This window comes from Acomys russatus, chromosome 2, assembly GCF_903995435.1.
Source record: "Acomys russatus chromosome 2, mAcoRus1.1, whole genome shotgun sequence".
NCBI lineage: Eukaryota > Metazoa > Chordata > Mammalia > Rodentia > Muridae > Acomys > Acomys russatus.
Window position 1 is genome coordinate 9305300 of NC_067138.1, and position 15560 is coordinate 9320859.

The 15560-nt window shown below is 47.0% G+C and overlaps 1 protein-coding gene across 1 annotated transcript in view; it reads right to left on the reverse strand.

Annotated features, from left to right (window-relative positions):
• Positions 1-1417: 1417 nt before the first annotated feature.
• Positions 1418-15560, reverse strand: part of Kif24 (kinesin family member 24) — a 34060-nt gene continuing 19917 nt past the window's right edge. The window contains 8 exon segments of the mRNA XM_051157859.1: positions 1418-1604; positions 2535-2628; positions 3302-3386; positions 3389-5478; positions 7128-7237; positions 9415-9486; positions 13015-13120; positions 13911-14032. Of these exon segments, the coding sequence (XP_051013816.1) occupies positions 1464-1604; positions 2535-2628; positions 3302-3386; positions 3389-5478; positions 7128-7237; positions 9415-9486; positions 13015-13120; positions 13911-14032 (2820 nt within the window). The 3' untranslated portion in view covers positions 1418-1463.

The window sequence follows — 15560 nt, forward strand, 5'->3', positions numbered from 1 at the left end:
AGGCAAGGCTAGAGCATTCCCTCAGCTCTCAGTGCTGCTGCTATAGCTGACAACTCACTCTAAAGATTCTAGTCCCCGTCCCCCCCCCCCCCCCCCCCGGCAGAATCCCACACCGTCCTTTTGGTGCTCTTGGCTGGGTATGTTCTCTTGTTTTTAGTGGCCAAGCGGGAGATGCTATGCAGCCTTAAGCTAGGAACAGGCTGCCCTCTGCCGGCTAGTTCAAGCACTGCCTGTAGAGCCTTTCAGTCCTTTTGAATTAGCCTCTGGCCTTTTAAGTAGAGCATCTTACTACAGCCCAGGTTATCTCTGAATCCATCTTCCTCTGCATCCCTAATGCTGGGATTACATGCCAAACCTGGCTTATGTTGGCCTTTTGGACATACGTCATAAAACCATAGAAAGTTCTTGAATTCATGTGGTAATGGCTTCAGGGCCCAGACTGTGACACAGGAAATCTCAGGTTAGCGCAGGGAGACCTACAGAACCAATGGACTCTTAGAGGCTCTTTTGTTTCCCTTGGGGGTCTTTCTGCTAAAAAGGTGACACAGGAGACAGGAGGATGGTTCAGTCATTGAAGTACTTTGTGGAGGACTGAGGTTGCATCTCTAGCACCAGTGCAGAAAGCTAGAGCCGGCCGAACGAAGTTTGTGAGTAGGGGGAAGTAGAGATACTTATTTCAAAAATGATTAAGGGTACCGTAAAACACCCGACCTACACAGTCATACAGCAAGAACTCATTTTAAGCGTTGTGTGTTTATTGCTGTGTTAGAAGGTTCAGACTGTTGACTATAGACTCAGTGAGTGTCGCTGGCCAGTGTGCCCTGGAAGATTGAAGCCTAGGTAAAGGACTTGCCTGAGCTGTCGTCAGCCTGCCTGGTGATTCAGAGGCACTGGGAGTGAGGAGTCACAGACAGGCGTAGGATCGGCCACAAGAACTGTGAGGGCACTGTCCATAGGCCTGCTGTTTTAGCAAAAAGTAAATAAAAATGTGCTGCCATCACCCTCACCAAGCTGGACTGCAGAGAGGGAACTGGAAGCATAAAGCCTACCTCATGCCCCAGTTACTCTTAAGATGTCAAGAGTATTTTCCAAAACTACATCTCCATTCTGCTGGGGAGGAGCTCACCTGAAGAAAAAGGCACAGATGTCAGCTATAAGTCTGGTGGTTCAGCATGTGGCCCCTTATCTCTGATCTCCAGCTTACCCCCATTTCACCCTCACACTTAGACACCAGATATGTTCCTACAGACACAATAAAAGAGGAGCTGACAGTCTTTAGCCCGGTCCTTTCACATGTGACCTGTCAGCCCTGAGATAAGGTGAGGTCTATCCCTGATCAGTGGAACCATCCAAGGCCATGGATGGCTAGGGGCATGACAGGGAGTGGTGGTGTACAGGAAGGCCCTGGCAGACCTCTTCAGCCCTAGAGAGCATGGCAGTGTCCACCCAGGTGAGCCCTTCCTCTAAGATACCACGGTTTTCTCGGGGGCTGCAGCTGGCCTCTGGCAGGTGAGATAGAGCTGTAACTTGCTTCTTAGACTCTGGATGCACTTGGACTTCAAAGCCATGATTTCATCCAGCTGGGTCACAAAATCTTCAAAATCCTGAGAAGAAACAAGACAACTGAAGTGGTTTATTTGTTTGTTTGTTGTTTTTTTCTCTTGATGACCCTCTGCCAGATCTTCTTTTCTAGCCTTTTTTTCAAGTTTATTTTTTAAAATATCTATTTATTTTGTATACAGTGCTCTGCTTGCATGTAATGCCTGCAGGCCAGAAGAGAGCACTAGATCTCATTATAGATGGCCACGAGCCATCGTGTGGCTGCTGGGAACTGAACTCAGGACCTCTGGAACAGCAGACTGTGCTCTTAACTTTTGAGCCATCTCTTCATCCCTTTTTGGCTTTTGTTTCATTTTAATGTATTTGAATGTTTTGCCTATGTACCACTTGTGTGCCTGGTGCTACCCATGGAATTTGGAAGAGACTATCAGATTTCCTGAGGTTCTAGATGGTTGACGCCATGTGGTGCTAGGAACCAAACCTGGGTCCTCTATAAGAGCAACAAGTACTTTCAACTACTGAGCCTTCTCCCACCCCCTAGTCCACCCTGGGGGAACATTTCAGAATCCAAGTCCCTCTTCCCAGGGGAAACACTCAGACCTGTTTCTATGGCTTTGGGTAGGGCCCCTTTTTCTGCATTTGACACACTTCATATGGGGAGGCTGTATTCTGAAAAGGGGTGGTTACAAGCAATGCTTTGGCAAGATGGTCACTGCTACAGTAATCATATGGAGGGGCCCAACAAACCTTTAGGAAGGTAGACAGCCTAAGGACAGGCTGGAAACCGTTTAGTTTGGGAGTGAGCAGTGCAGTGCCATCTCCCAGCTCTACCCAGACCTCCTGAGGGCTCCAAGGCCTCAGAATTAGTGCATAACAGCAGAACGTTATGCTATACACATACCATAGCCAACAGATGACCACCCAGCAACCACGATAATTGTTGCTAGCCCACATGTTAGTCCAGTGCTACTTACATTAGAATCCATCTGGGTCATTAAGGTCTCCTCCTTGAAGTCCAGTTCAGCCATTTCATCCAGCTGTTCCTGGTGTGCACAGATGATCACCTGCCTGGGAACATGTGGAACAAAGTGACTCTTCTGGTTCCCACACACAGGGACAGCATTTGCAATCTCTCCTACTAGGAGCTGCTGCTTCCCAGTGTGTGAGGCCAGCTGGCTATTCCTTGCTCTCTCCTCTGTTGTGTTCTCAGAGCTAGTCAGGGTTAGGGAGTATCCACAGGTCCCAGGCAGGCAGACAGACTTCTCAGGCTATCCCTGCCTCCCCAGCGGCTTCACAGGGGCTGTTTCCCACGGCTTCCTTGAGAAAGGGTGTAAAGCAGTGACAACTGGCATATTTGGTACAAGGTCTGCTCTTCTACTTGACCAAAGCAGGTCAGGGCAAAAAGCTAAAAGAATTCTGGTCAGACTCTACTGATTATTAGAGAACCCAACACGGAGCAGCCAAGTGCCCACTGGTGAGGCAAGCTCCTTTCTGTTATGTATTAAAATGGAAAGGGCATGGGGTGTTGAAGGGGCTCGAGTCTTTGTTTTTGTTTTTGATTTTTCTGAGACAGGGTTTCTTGGTGTAACAGCTCTAGCTGTCCTGGAACTCGCTCTGTAGACCAGGCTGGCCTCGAACTCACAGAGATCTGCCTGCCTCTGCCTCCCTGGTGCTGGGATTAAAGGTATGTGCCGCCACCACCCGGCTGGGGGTCAAATATTAAGATCAAAGTTAAACTTACTGTGCCTGCTCTGGTGTAAGTGGACAGAGTAACCCCGAGGTCTTGAGAGAGCAGCTGGGGACTACAGGAGAGTCTGAGTCTCTCACCTTGAGATTGGCCTACGTGTGAGCCATGAGATGTCCTCACTGTAACAGGGTTTGATGGGGTCTGTGGAGGAAACAAGGTCTGGCCAGCTAATTCCTGTAGGACATTTTCTCTCTTGGGCCCAGGGATGGTCAACTCCATCACTACTTCCTGTACATGAGGTGAGCACAGGTGTAGCATGGGGACGCCCAGCGTGTAGGATGGAGAAGGGCTTTCTTGGGAATGCCAAGGAGCCTCCCAGCTCAGTCTCTTCAGCATCGTCGTCATAGGGCTCATTGCCCACATGATTCTGGGGCAGAAGTGCAGGCCTTCTGTTCGGGCAGGCCTCCCTACTGGGTACTTTGTCAGGGGGATGCTGATGGATGGGTGATGGAGACAGAGGTGGAAGATCACCACTAGGCCGACGGTCAGGTGGAGATGAGGATAGCCATAGGCATGCAGTTGTTGAGGACACGGGCAAGGCGGCCTCTTGATCAAAGGATGATACTGTGTGTCCCACTGCTGGCCCTCCTATGACCTCAGCCATGAGACCAGGGCTAGCTGTATCCTGTGCAGTGTGCTCCACGTCAGAAGGGTCCTCATGACTGGGGGTCTCCAGGAGGGACATAGTGAGAGGAGCCATGAGTCCAGAAGCATTTGCAGAGCAGGTCAGTAACTGCTCACTAGCGTCTTCTTGGAAAAGAGCACTGCTGTTTACTGTTCCTGGAGTCTGAGTCACTCTGTCTTCACTGACATCTCTTGATGGCATAGAGACTCTGTCTCTTTGGTCTGGAGAACCAGAAACTGCCATGTGGGATAGTGGGAAAGACAGCCTGTTTTGTGGAGAGGGAAGGCTGCCCTCAGCCTGAGCAGGAACCTCGCTTCTGAAGGCCTCCAGTCTGATGGCAAACGTTTGAGCTCCATTGGTTTCTAGGTGATGTACAAAATCTACCTGCGCAGAGGAAGGTTTCTGGGCCCACCTGTCCTTGGGAGAAGGCCCTGTGGAGGCGCAGTCTGAGCACACCATACTTGGGCTATGGCTTTGGCTGAGTGCTCCTCTTCTGTGGTTGATGATGGGATCCCTGGAACACACCGAGCTGTCAGCTGGCCTCTTCTTATCACCATCTGTCTCAGAGCGGAAAAGTAGACGTTGCTGCCTTTCTGCCGTCTGTTCCTCAGGGCTGCGCTTCCTGTCTTGATGGAGGAAGAAGGAGCTTCCGCTCTCCACGTTGCTTCTCTGCTTTGTGGTTGGCTGACTGGAGACATGTGAGAAAGAATCCTCACTGAAATCACTGTCGTCGGGATCCTCAGCCTGGGCTCCATTATGGCTTTCAGGGTTAGAGTGGAGGGGAGAAACAGTTTCATTTTGGAGCCTACCTTCTGAGGGTCTCTGCTGGCATAAAAGCCTCTCTAGTGGTTGGTATTTTAGCTTTTGCTTGAGGAGGGGTGGCTGCTGGAACTGCTGGTGGTAAAATCGCAAATGTTCCTCCCTTTCCTTCTGCTGGGGAAGGGGGTCTGTCCAAGCCTCAGGGGCAGTAGTGCCCACCTTGCTGTCCTGACTGGCTTCTAAGTGGCAGCTGTTGCCAAGGAGCCAAGCTCGGGGCAGCAGCTGCTTCTGCACTGGCTGCACCTTCTTCCCTTTGGCAGGCAGCCTGGCGCGCAGCAGGCCTTCTCTTGGACCTGAGGCCCTGCCCTCCCACGCAACAGCAGTCTTGCTGCCAATCTGACTTTTCTCAGAGCACGATGGTGTTGACTCTGCTCCCTTTTTGATCGAATGGCCAGATCTCATGGTTCCTTTGCAAGGGCTAGCCTGCCCGTCCAGGTCTAGGGCAAGACTTCCTTGGGAGCTAGTCCTTTTCCCAGGGGTTTTAGGCCCAGAGGCAAAGGGGATGTTGGGAGCATGGCTGCTCAAAGGGTGGGCTTTAACTCTTGTGGGGCCTGGGGCCACAGCAAGTGACTGCTGAAGCCCCAGTTTAACTTTTTTTGGGGAACACTTGTCCCCTGGCAGGGTGACAGGGGAGCTCTGAATTCGTTTTGGAGAGGAGTTTCCAGATGTCTGATTCTGACTGGCAGCTGAAGCACAACACTTAATGCCTTTCTTTAGTTCCTTCACCCTGCAAAAACCATTTGGCGTTAAGTATATATCCGTCTGTATCTGTGACTCCTTTCCTATAGCTTCCAGGGGACTAAACAACAACAAACAAGGAAAGTATGACAAGGACTTCATTCTTACTCTGGTATAGAACAAAAAGGAAAGAAAGTCATGTTCTCCTTTAACACAAGTACTACAGCTGAGCGTGAACTAAAAGAGCGTCTCCTAAGATACACGCATGCACACAACAACACACGACTGAAGAGTCTGCAAATCACGACAGGTGCACTTAAGGGATAAGCTAGGAGTCAAACCTTGCTACGACCATGCCGAGCCTGCATGACTCCTGAAGATGGGTCAACTCAGGAATTCACCACTCTTCACCCACAGTCCACTACTGTCCTACTGTCCTGCACACAACACCCGGCCAGGTTCTCTGGGAAAGTGAATTCTTCTACATCTTCTGGGCAGTTCAGAAAGCAAAACAAAAAAGGAGCAGACTGTGCTGGTCCCACTGAGGGAAAGATGTGTTTCTACCACTCCCTGACTTAGTACTACTGACATTCTGTACTGGGTGAAATTCTTTATTATAGAGGCTCTGTGTATTGGAGATGTTTAGTAACATCTGTGGTTTTTACCCACTAGGTGCCAGTAGCACCTTTCCCCAGTCATGGCAATAAAAAATGCTTGTTCTTTTGGGGGCCGGAGAGATGGCTCACAGGTTAAGAGCACTGGCTGCTTTTGCAGAAGACCCACCAGAACCCACATTGTGGCTCACAGCCCTCTGTAACTTGTTTCAGGGAATTTGATGCCTTCTGACTCTTGGCACCAGGCACACATGGGGAGCACACACATGTGCATACTGGCCAAACACATACATAAGATAATCTAAAACATTTTTTGAATGTCATCACTTCTGTAAGAGACTAACTGTAAGTAGAAATGGGAGTGATGCTGACACATACCAAAGTCTCTTCAGAGAGTAGATTGACCAAGCAATTAATGGGCACTAGTTTTAAGACCAGCGAGATGGCTCAGTGGGTAACGGCACTTGCTGGCCGAGTGTGACGATCTGAGTTTGACCCCAGATTCATATGGTGGAGGGTACTGACTACCAGAAGATGTCCTCTGACATCCACATATCCCCACAACCAATGCCCCTGAGATTTTTCTTAAAGAGATGCTATCTCTGCCACCAACTTTTAATAAGCCGTTGGAAAGTTCCTACTCTTTGGGCCTTTACCTTTTTTGACATGTCCAGATTGGTCCTTTCTGGACCTACATGCTCCTATAAACAATGCTGAGGTCAGCAGAAAGATACGCTTTCTGAGCCTGACACACATTTCGTAGTAGACATGAAAAGCTACTGATGGAGATCAGTTCTTGAATAGGGACACGTGGCATCTGTCTTTTGGCACACACACAAAAGGAGGGTTCATTAGGCCATACTTTTCAAAATGCTAGGACAGTATCTCCAAGAAGGGTGTGGAGTTCAATGTCAGATCACTAAGTATCTGAGAGGGATGTGCACAAACACATGTGACCTATACACACAACCTAACATCTTTATTTACTTATTTGTTTGTAGAACAGGCTGGCCTTGAACTCAGAGATCCGTCTGCTTCTGCCATCACTGCCTAAGCACAACCTGATGTCCTAGAACCAACTTACCGGTCAGCATAGCGCAAGGTATTCAGTGTGTGCTCTGTGGCTATGTGGCTTGGTGAGATGTTGGCGATCATACAAGTTTTGGCATTGCCAATGAAAGAGTCCTTCAGGACCTGTCCAAAGCAGGAGACAGGGCAATGAACAGTGAACTACTTATGTGTAAAGATGCTTGCCATTGCTTGCTCTATTCACAAAAGACATTTTAAAAAAGAAGAAATACATTAGACTGAAAAGATGGCTCAGTGGTTAAGAGCACTGGCTGCTCTTCCATAGGTCCTGAGTTCAATTCCCACTTGTAACCATTTATAATGAGATCTGGTGCCCTCTTCTGGCCTGCAGGAGTTACATGTAGGCAGAGCACTGTATACATAATAAGTAAGGGGGGGGGCGGAGGAGGGAGAGAGAGAGAGAGAGAGAGAGAGAGAGAGAGAGAGAGAGAGAGAGAGAGAGAGAGAGAGAGTGACAGAGTGACAGATCAGGATACCCGAGGTCTTCTGGCCTCTGTGTGAACACGAGTGAATATACTCATGAGCACAACTCATGCTCATATACAATCCCTGCACACAAATAAATATTAAGTAAAAATAGACTTAAAAAGAGGGCATTTTTGTATGTAAGATTAAGGAAGTCTAGTGAAGCTTTGCCCAGGTGAAGGTCCAGAAGTGGGAGCTTCTCTACACTACTGTGACTATAACTTCCATTGTCAATTGATTAGGTGTGAGGGCACACTTTACCCTCTACTGCACTTTTTTCTAGGTGGAGATAAGGTTTCACTATGTAGCTCTGGCTTGCCTGAAACTCACTACTAGGCTGGCCTCAGACTCACAGAAGTCTGTTTGCCTCTGCCTCCCAAGTACTTGGATTAAAGGCGTGTGCTACCATGTCTGGCTCTACTTTATATGTAGTGTTGAAATTATTCTTTTTAAAAGTAGAAGCATATTTTCTGGAGATGAGAACTTATTTTAAAACAAAATTTCAGTGGCAGAGTCAGGACTAGTGCCCTGTGTCTCTGGCTGAAATCATGTTTGAGCAGGAACACTCAGGGGTTGGAAAGATGGCTCAGTGATTAAGAGTGCTTCTGGCTCTTCCAAAGGATGCAAGTTCAGTTCCCAGCACACATAGTAAGTGGTTCATAACTTGGTAACTCCAGTGACGAGGATCAGACACCCTCTTCTAGACTCTGTGGGTACCTGAACTCACTCTAGTACATTCCCGTGTGTACATGTACATATACACGTAACTGAACAGAAGTTACATTTACTCCAGAGATTACTGATTGTGACTAAGGTGGGGCTACAGGTTCCATCTACGTTGTTCCTCCTGGCCTCCTGAGTCCCAGTCTACCTTCCACTGTGTACACGCCCAGTACTGAAAGGAGCTCAAGACAATACAACTACCTTCACATCTCTTTCTTCCTAGGCAAATCTCTCATAGAACTTATTTATAATCATATTTCAGACAACAGAAAGCAAAAGGTTCCTATATTTCTATTACTCAGAATAAACACGACAGCCTGGTAGTACAGGCTAGATGCTCAAAAGACTGAGGCAGGAAGATCCCAAGTTCAAGACTTGTCTGCATTACAAAGTGAGTTAGTTCAAGGCCAAGTTGTACAACTCAAGGAGACGTGTATCTCAAAACAAAAATGTAAACTGGGGCTATGGCTCAGTAGTATGGCACGTGCCTAGAATGTGAGGGCTCAGTCCTTAGTCCCTGCCCCCAGGACAATCACAGCTAGTACCTGTGCTATTTTTCTAGGTGGTGTTTTGCTGTTGTTGAGGTGGGTGGGGTCCTGATATATTGTCCAGGTTGAACTCAAACCCCTGGCTCAAGCAGTCCTCCTGTCTTACTCTCCTGAGTAGCCAGGCTGACAGACATACACAACCATGTCAACTTCCTCCCCACACTCTACATGGTATAGTTTTAAAACTACAAAAATAGTAAATGATTAACTCATATATATTCTCATAATGTAGAAAGTTAATTCATTGTTGTTGTTGTATTCACAGTTATTCATAGTTGTATATAATAATTACCTTTTTTTTTTTCCTTCGAGACAGGGTTTCTCTGTGTAGCCTTGGCTGTCCTGGACTCACTTTGCAGACCAGGCTGGCCTTGAACTCACAGCGCTCCACCTGCCTCTGCCTCCCGAGTGCTGAGATTAAAGGCGTGAGCCACCACGCCAGGCTAGCCTCAGTCTTGTTAGTAGTGGATGCTTGACTAAATTAACAAAGTAACGGAGGAAGAATGAATGAACCAAAACAAAGGCAAGGCTCCTGTTTAACTGTACCTGAGTCAGTTTGCTCTGCCTGAAAGGTGTGTGGGTGTGTTCCTGGTCCAGTGCTCGGATACATTCTTTCAGCTGTAAAGTGGGAGAGTAAAAGGCCCGTCAATAGGACACTAAATGAGGTACAGTCAGATGTTACGTCCATAACAAGTTTCTTTAAAGTTTATTTTTCTTCGTTGTATGTAAGTGTTTTGCCTACATGTATGCTGGTGTGGGGCCAGTCCAGAGCAAGACGTGTCCAAACCCGTGAGATTGGCAAGCGTAGGGTAGCTTTCTTCCTCCTCTGGGCCTCTGTCCCAGTGCACATCCCCCACCTCTGCCACCCTTGAGGTAGGCAGGTTTCAGGTTAAACTTCCTCTCTCCTTATAAGGGTATGTCCAGCAAGCACTTGGAGTTCCTCTCCATGCAAACGAAGCATTCCCAGCAGCTCAGCCCCAGCCAGGGACGTACACTCATCCGAAAATCCTACCCACTCCCCAAGGTTTATATAGCCCCTATGCACCTTCAATACAGAGAGCTGTTTCATTGAGAACCATCTCCAGAGAAGACTGTTTCTCCCTCACTCAAAGCCGACTGAGATCCTGTCTAACCTACCCACCCCAGCTAAGCTTCATTCCTTCCAGTTCAGCCTGGTGCACAAGGATGCCTGGACACTGTGAGGGGAGAAACAGGCCTGGGGCAGCATGCTGGTGCATTGGATCCCCTGGGACTGGAGGTATAGATGGCCACGATGGTATATATGAGCCACCATGTGGGTGCTGGGAATTGAACCCAGGTTCTCTGCAAGAGCAGCCAGTGCTCTTAACCTCTGAGCCATCTCTCCAGGCCTAGAAGCTTAGTTTTCTTAAATAAAGCAGAGTCAGCAGTTAGGAGTGGTGGCTGCTTTTCCAGAGGGCAGGGTTGGTTCCTAGCACTCACACTGGGCAGTTCACAACAACTTGTGAGCACCATCGAGCTCCAGGAGATCTAACACGCAAACATATGTGTCATACACACATCACACATACAGATAAATAAAAAAATAAAAACAAACCTCAAGACTCTGTAAAGGCAAACAGACAAATCACACTCAGGCAAGAATGGATAAACACCATCCTGCACTATCTTGTTAAGGACCCCAAACTCCAAGGCTGCAATGCTAGACTAACTCTGACTCCACAGTGAGGCTGAGGAACCCAGGAAGCCACCTCCAGCCCTGAGGCCAAGCTTAGGCAGTGGTAATCCTGGCTTAGCTGTTCTTTGTCTCTTCACAACTATGGCTGTGCTCAGGGAGAGAACACACCTAAGTTACTTCCCTCTCCCCCTCATCCATGTACACCTATAAGTATAAATTCAAGATTTGGATATGAACTGACTGGGGAAGGAGAAATTGGAGCATCAGAGGAAGAAAAGTACTATCCTGTTAGGCTTTGTCAACTTAACATAAGCTAGACTCTAGCTCTAGCTGCTACAGCTATTTGGGAAGAGGAACCTCAACTGAGAAAATTATTCCAACAGATTGGCCTAGAGACAAGCTTTAGGGCACTTTCTTGATTAATGACTGCCGTGAGAGGGCCCAGAGCACAGTGGCTGGTGCCACTTCAGGCTAGCAGGCCTGGGCTGTGGAAGGAAGAATGAGAAAACCACGGGGAGCAAGCCTCTGGTTATGGTGTCAGCAACAGAAACCTATGACAAGTACTGAACAATTACTTCATACTACCATCTCCTTTCCCTTTTAATACTATTATTGTTAGTGTATATGCACATACATACATGCTTGTCACATGGTATTTATGTGTGGTGCACATGTGAAGGCCAGAGAACAACTTTGTGCAGTCAGTTCTTGCACATGCTGTCAGGCTTTTGTGGCAAGTGTGGGCCATCTCAATAGCCCTTACCGTGGCCTTTTAAGGAGGAGGGACTGTAGCGAGGGAGCGTTATCTGACCGTGGTGGACTATACTTGACGGTTATCTGAGTCACACACTTTTGGTTAGTGGCTGTGGCCACTTGACCAGTTCATTCAACCTGTCTGCACCGGCACCCTCATCTGGACAGTGAGGGTCTGAGTACTTGCTAAACTTGCCATGCGGAGCTGAGAAAGCCAAACTGACTGGCAATACAGGACCACTAAAAGTACACTCCATGGCTGGTGGAATAAATGATAATTACATCTTTATTTAACTATTTTCTTTAAAGTACAACTTCGGGATATAATAAATATATTACTGAGATATTTTATATATTTTTTTATAACAAAATTTCAAAATCCTGTATTTTACTTTAGAGACATCTTAAGTAAGACTAGCTACACTGGGGGCTGGAGAGATAGCTGAGCTGTTAAGAGCACTGGCGGGTGGTTATAGGTGTGCACAACCGTGCTTGGCAAGATCCTTCGTCATGATACATCAGTCCCAGATGATATTCTGTGTGCTTTGTTTGGATAACAATGATCCAGGGTAGCTCACAACTATCTGTAGCTCCAGTCCTAGGGGACACAATGCATTCTGGCCTCCGCCTGCACACACTGTACACACACATGGTACACGTAGGCAAAACACCCGTATACAACCAGTTACACCTAGACATATGGAACAGCACATCTTAACCACTTTTTAGGAAATCTAGATAATAGACTAACACATTAAACATCAAACGGGCTGTAGTTATCCATGTCTAAGATGTGGGAGGACTTACAGGCGCGTGACCCCTCCCCTTAAAAAGTATGTGCTGATCCAGGAAAACAAAGCAGCTCAGGGGAAAGTGACAGAGGGTAGTGAAGTCTTCATCTTCAGTAAGTCAGTTGTGAAAAGACAGTTATGGGATAACAAGACTTAAAAATACTTATTAAGTAAGAGGTAACATTAAAAGTATATTTTATTATAGATACATTAAAAAAATAAAGAGTCCCTTTGAGATATATGGAGTATTTATAAAGTGGCTTGATGAATAGGGTTTCCTTTAATCCAACCAGGAGTTGGCAGGATGGCTCATTGGGCACAAGCTCCTGCCAACACAAGCCTGACCACCTCCCAAAAGCTGTCCACTGACCTGCACACAGTAATCACACAGTGATCCAGCTATGGGAAGGGCGGGGCTCCTTACAGTCTTAGGTTTTATGTTTGTTCTGGGTGTGCATGTGTGTGGTGGCATGTGTGTCGTGGTGCACGATGTGGACTCAGAGGACCTTTGTGTGAGTTGCTGTCTTTCCAGCATGTGGATCCTGGAGATTGGACCCTGGACGTCAGGCTAGGCAGCAAGTACCTTTACCTGCTAGGCCGCCTTCCTGGCCCTGGCTAAGTTTTTCAACTGCTGATAACCATTGAAACTGAGTGACAGGTATCTAAGAGATATACTACTTTCCACATTTATATCCTTGAAGTATAGTTTAAATTTTAGGGAATAGGAAAAGCTTTCTCAGCCATTTAGCAATTGCAGAAACATTTCTCTTTCTAACTGGCCCAGCATTGTGAAGAGGCCACCTGGACATGTAGTCCAGCTCAGGGCATCCAATGTCACTCAAGAGCGTGCATGCTGCCCCTCTGATTCTACCCAGCATTACCGACTGGTTTCATGTTAGGGCAAAATCTCTTTAAAAAGGGATTTTTAGATTCCGAGCCACTCACAGCCAGAAGACTCTGGTTTATTTCTGCGCCTTCCATCTTTGTCTGCCGGTCTGAGTCTCTGGCATCTGCTGCTCTCTCACTCCCAGCCAAATCAATGAAAGAGATCCTAGAAAAAAGGCACAGCAGAAACGACTTCTTTAGGGCTTTGGTTTATTTCCATATTAGCTGACATTTTGTAACCTCAGGAAGATGGAGCACAGCTCATCCTCAGGAAAGAAAAGACACTATTGTTAGCTTTCCAGCAACATCACAAGACCCTGATGTGTCAGCTGGAGCTGGCACTGTTTACTTAGACACTTCCATCGGCTTTACTCATTGGTGAGGAAGTATGACTGAAATTAATAAAGCATTTCCCCACAAGGCCTGGTGACCATAATGCAGATCACTTAGGTGACTACTTAGATAATTAAATAGAAAGTTTTATTGGCTGTTTTCTAACAAGAAAGGATGAAAAAGAAGAGGACAACTCATTACTCAGAGGTAGGACAGGCTCATCCATCAGCACGGCAGAGTTTGCTAAGATAGCACCAGGAAGCAATGAATGCATCCAATTGTCTTATGTCTTCTTTCAAGAAGAATGGATTCTCCCACCCCCATTTATGGCCTGCAAGCTCTCTGAGATGCATTCCTTGCTGTTTCTCTGCTGATACTGTGTTTCACGTTAGAAGCAATCAATGTCCCTTTTAATAACTTGGGGTTGGCCAACAATAGGCCATTACTTCATGATTAATCAACTGATGGCACTTTATACAATGATTTATTTCAGGGCTAACAACACTACTCTATATTCCTGCAGTAAGAACCAAGGTGGCAGGGTGTCCCGTGTTGAGCATGTATACCTCAAAGTCACATATGGAAAAACAGACAATGTAATTCTCCACATAGTTCCAGCTCACCTGCCAAATGTCCTCTTGGCTGCATCTTTGATCTGAATTTGGATGACAGCGTGGGAGCGGGAGGAGTCTGCATTGACACCAGTGGCCCCAGTGCTGCGTTCCTTGCTGCCCTTTGAGATCACCTGAAAATAAAATCCATAGAATGACCTCCCTGGGGGAAAGCAAAGTCCGCTGGCTCCAGAAAGTTGGCTAAGTAAGCAGCAGAGACCAGGCATGTAATTTTGTTAGCATACTGCAGTTTTTGATGTCCAGGTGGAAGGCTGCCCAGACACTAAATCATACAGAGTAAGTACTAACAGCAGCGAGAACAATGTAGAATACTAAGCTTGTGCGAGAACATTCGATGGCTCAAGAGCTAATTTATTTCTTCATCTTATGCACTCTCTTTAATATCTTTGATGGATCTAGCCTAACTAAGATCCCCAGGGCAAAACTTGGCTCCAAAGCAAGGTCTCAGCATTCATCTATCTTAGTGACTGAAGCAAAGGACAGAAATGACAGTCCCAGAATGACGCATCACATCCACCTGCTCTACCAGGGTGCAGCATGAAAAAGCCAAGCCTGATATTCAGGGCAGGGAAGGGGGTTATTTCATGTCCCTCTAACTCCTCTTGACTCCAGGACTCCTTTACCTCTGTCTGGGAGTCAAGACTAACTGGGATCTTTCGGCCACAAAGAAGTGGAGGAGGGGAGGAGGCGCCTCAGGCCCCAGGCTCCAAGCAATGAAAATATAGTTCTATATGAACATATCACCCCACAGTCTCCCAGATTTTAATTTATATATTGGACATAGTCAAGTTTTCCAAATTAAGAGTCCAAATACAGACCTTAACTCAACAACAAACTTCAAAATACCCTGTCAAGTAGGGGCAGGTGCTTTAATTGAAAAACAAAAACAAAAACCCAACTAATTAAAGATAAGTTCTGGCCAGGTGTGGTATTGCACGCCTTTAGTTCCAGCACTAGGAAGGCAGAGGCAGGTGGATCGCTGCTGTGAGTTCCAGGCCAGCCTGGTCTACAGAGAAAAGTCCAGGACAGCCAGGGCTACATGAAGAAACCTTATCTCAAAAAACCAAAAGAACAAAACAAAACAAAGCAAAACAGTCTGGGCTGGGAATATAGTTCAATTGGTAGGGTTGGTAGAATGCCTGCCCACATGTATAAAGTCCATGTTTTAGCCAGGGCGCAGTGGCGCACACCTGTAATCGCAGCACTCAGAAAGGCAGAGGCAGGCTGATCTCTGTGAGTTCCAGGATAGCCAAGACTATACAGAAAAATCCTGTCTCCTGAAAAAGAAAACAAACAACCCCCCAACAAAACAACAACAAACCCCAAACCACCGTGGTTTTGATCCCAACACCACACACACCTGTAGTCCTATCCTTAGGAGGTGAAAGTAGGAGGATCAGGAGTTTAAGGCCACATGGCAAGCTCAATCGAAACCAGCCTGGTATACTTGAGGCCCTGTCTCAGAAACAAAAACAGAAAGAATTTCTCACTCTTTGCAACCCCCCCCAAGACAGGGTTTCTCTGTATAAGAGCCCTGACTGTCCTGGAACTGTCTTTGTAGACCAGGCTGGCCTTGAACTCACAGCAATCCACCTGCCTCTGTTGGAATTAAAGAATACAGTGCTCTGCTTGATATACACC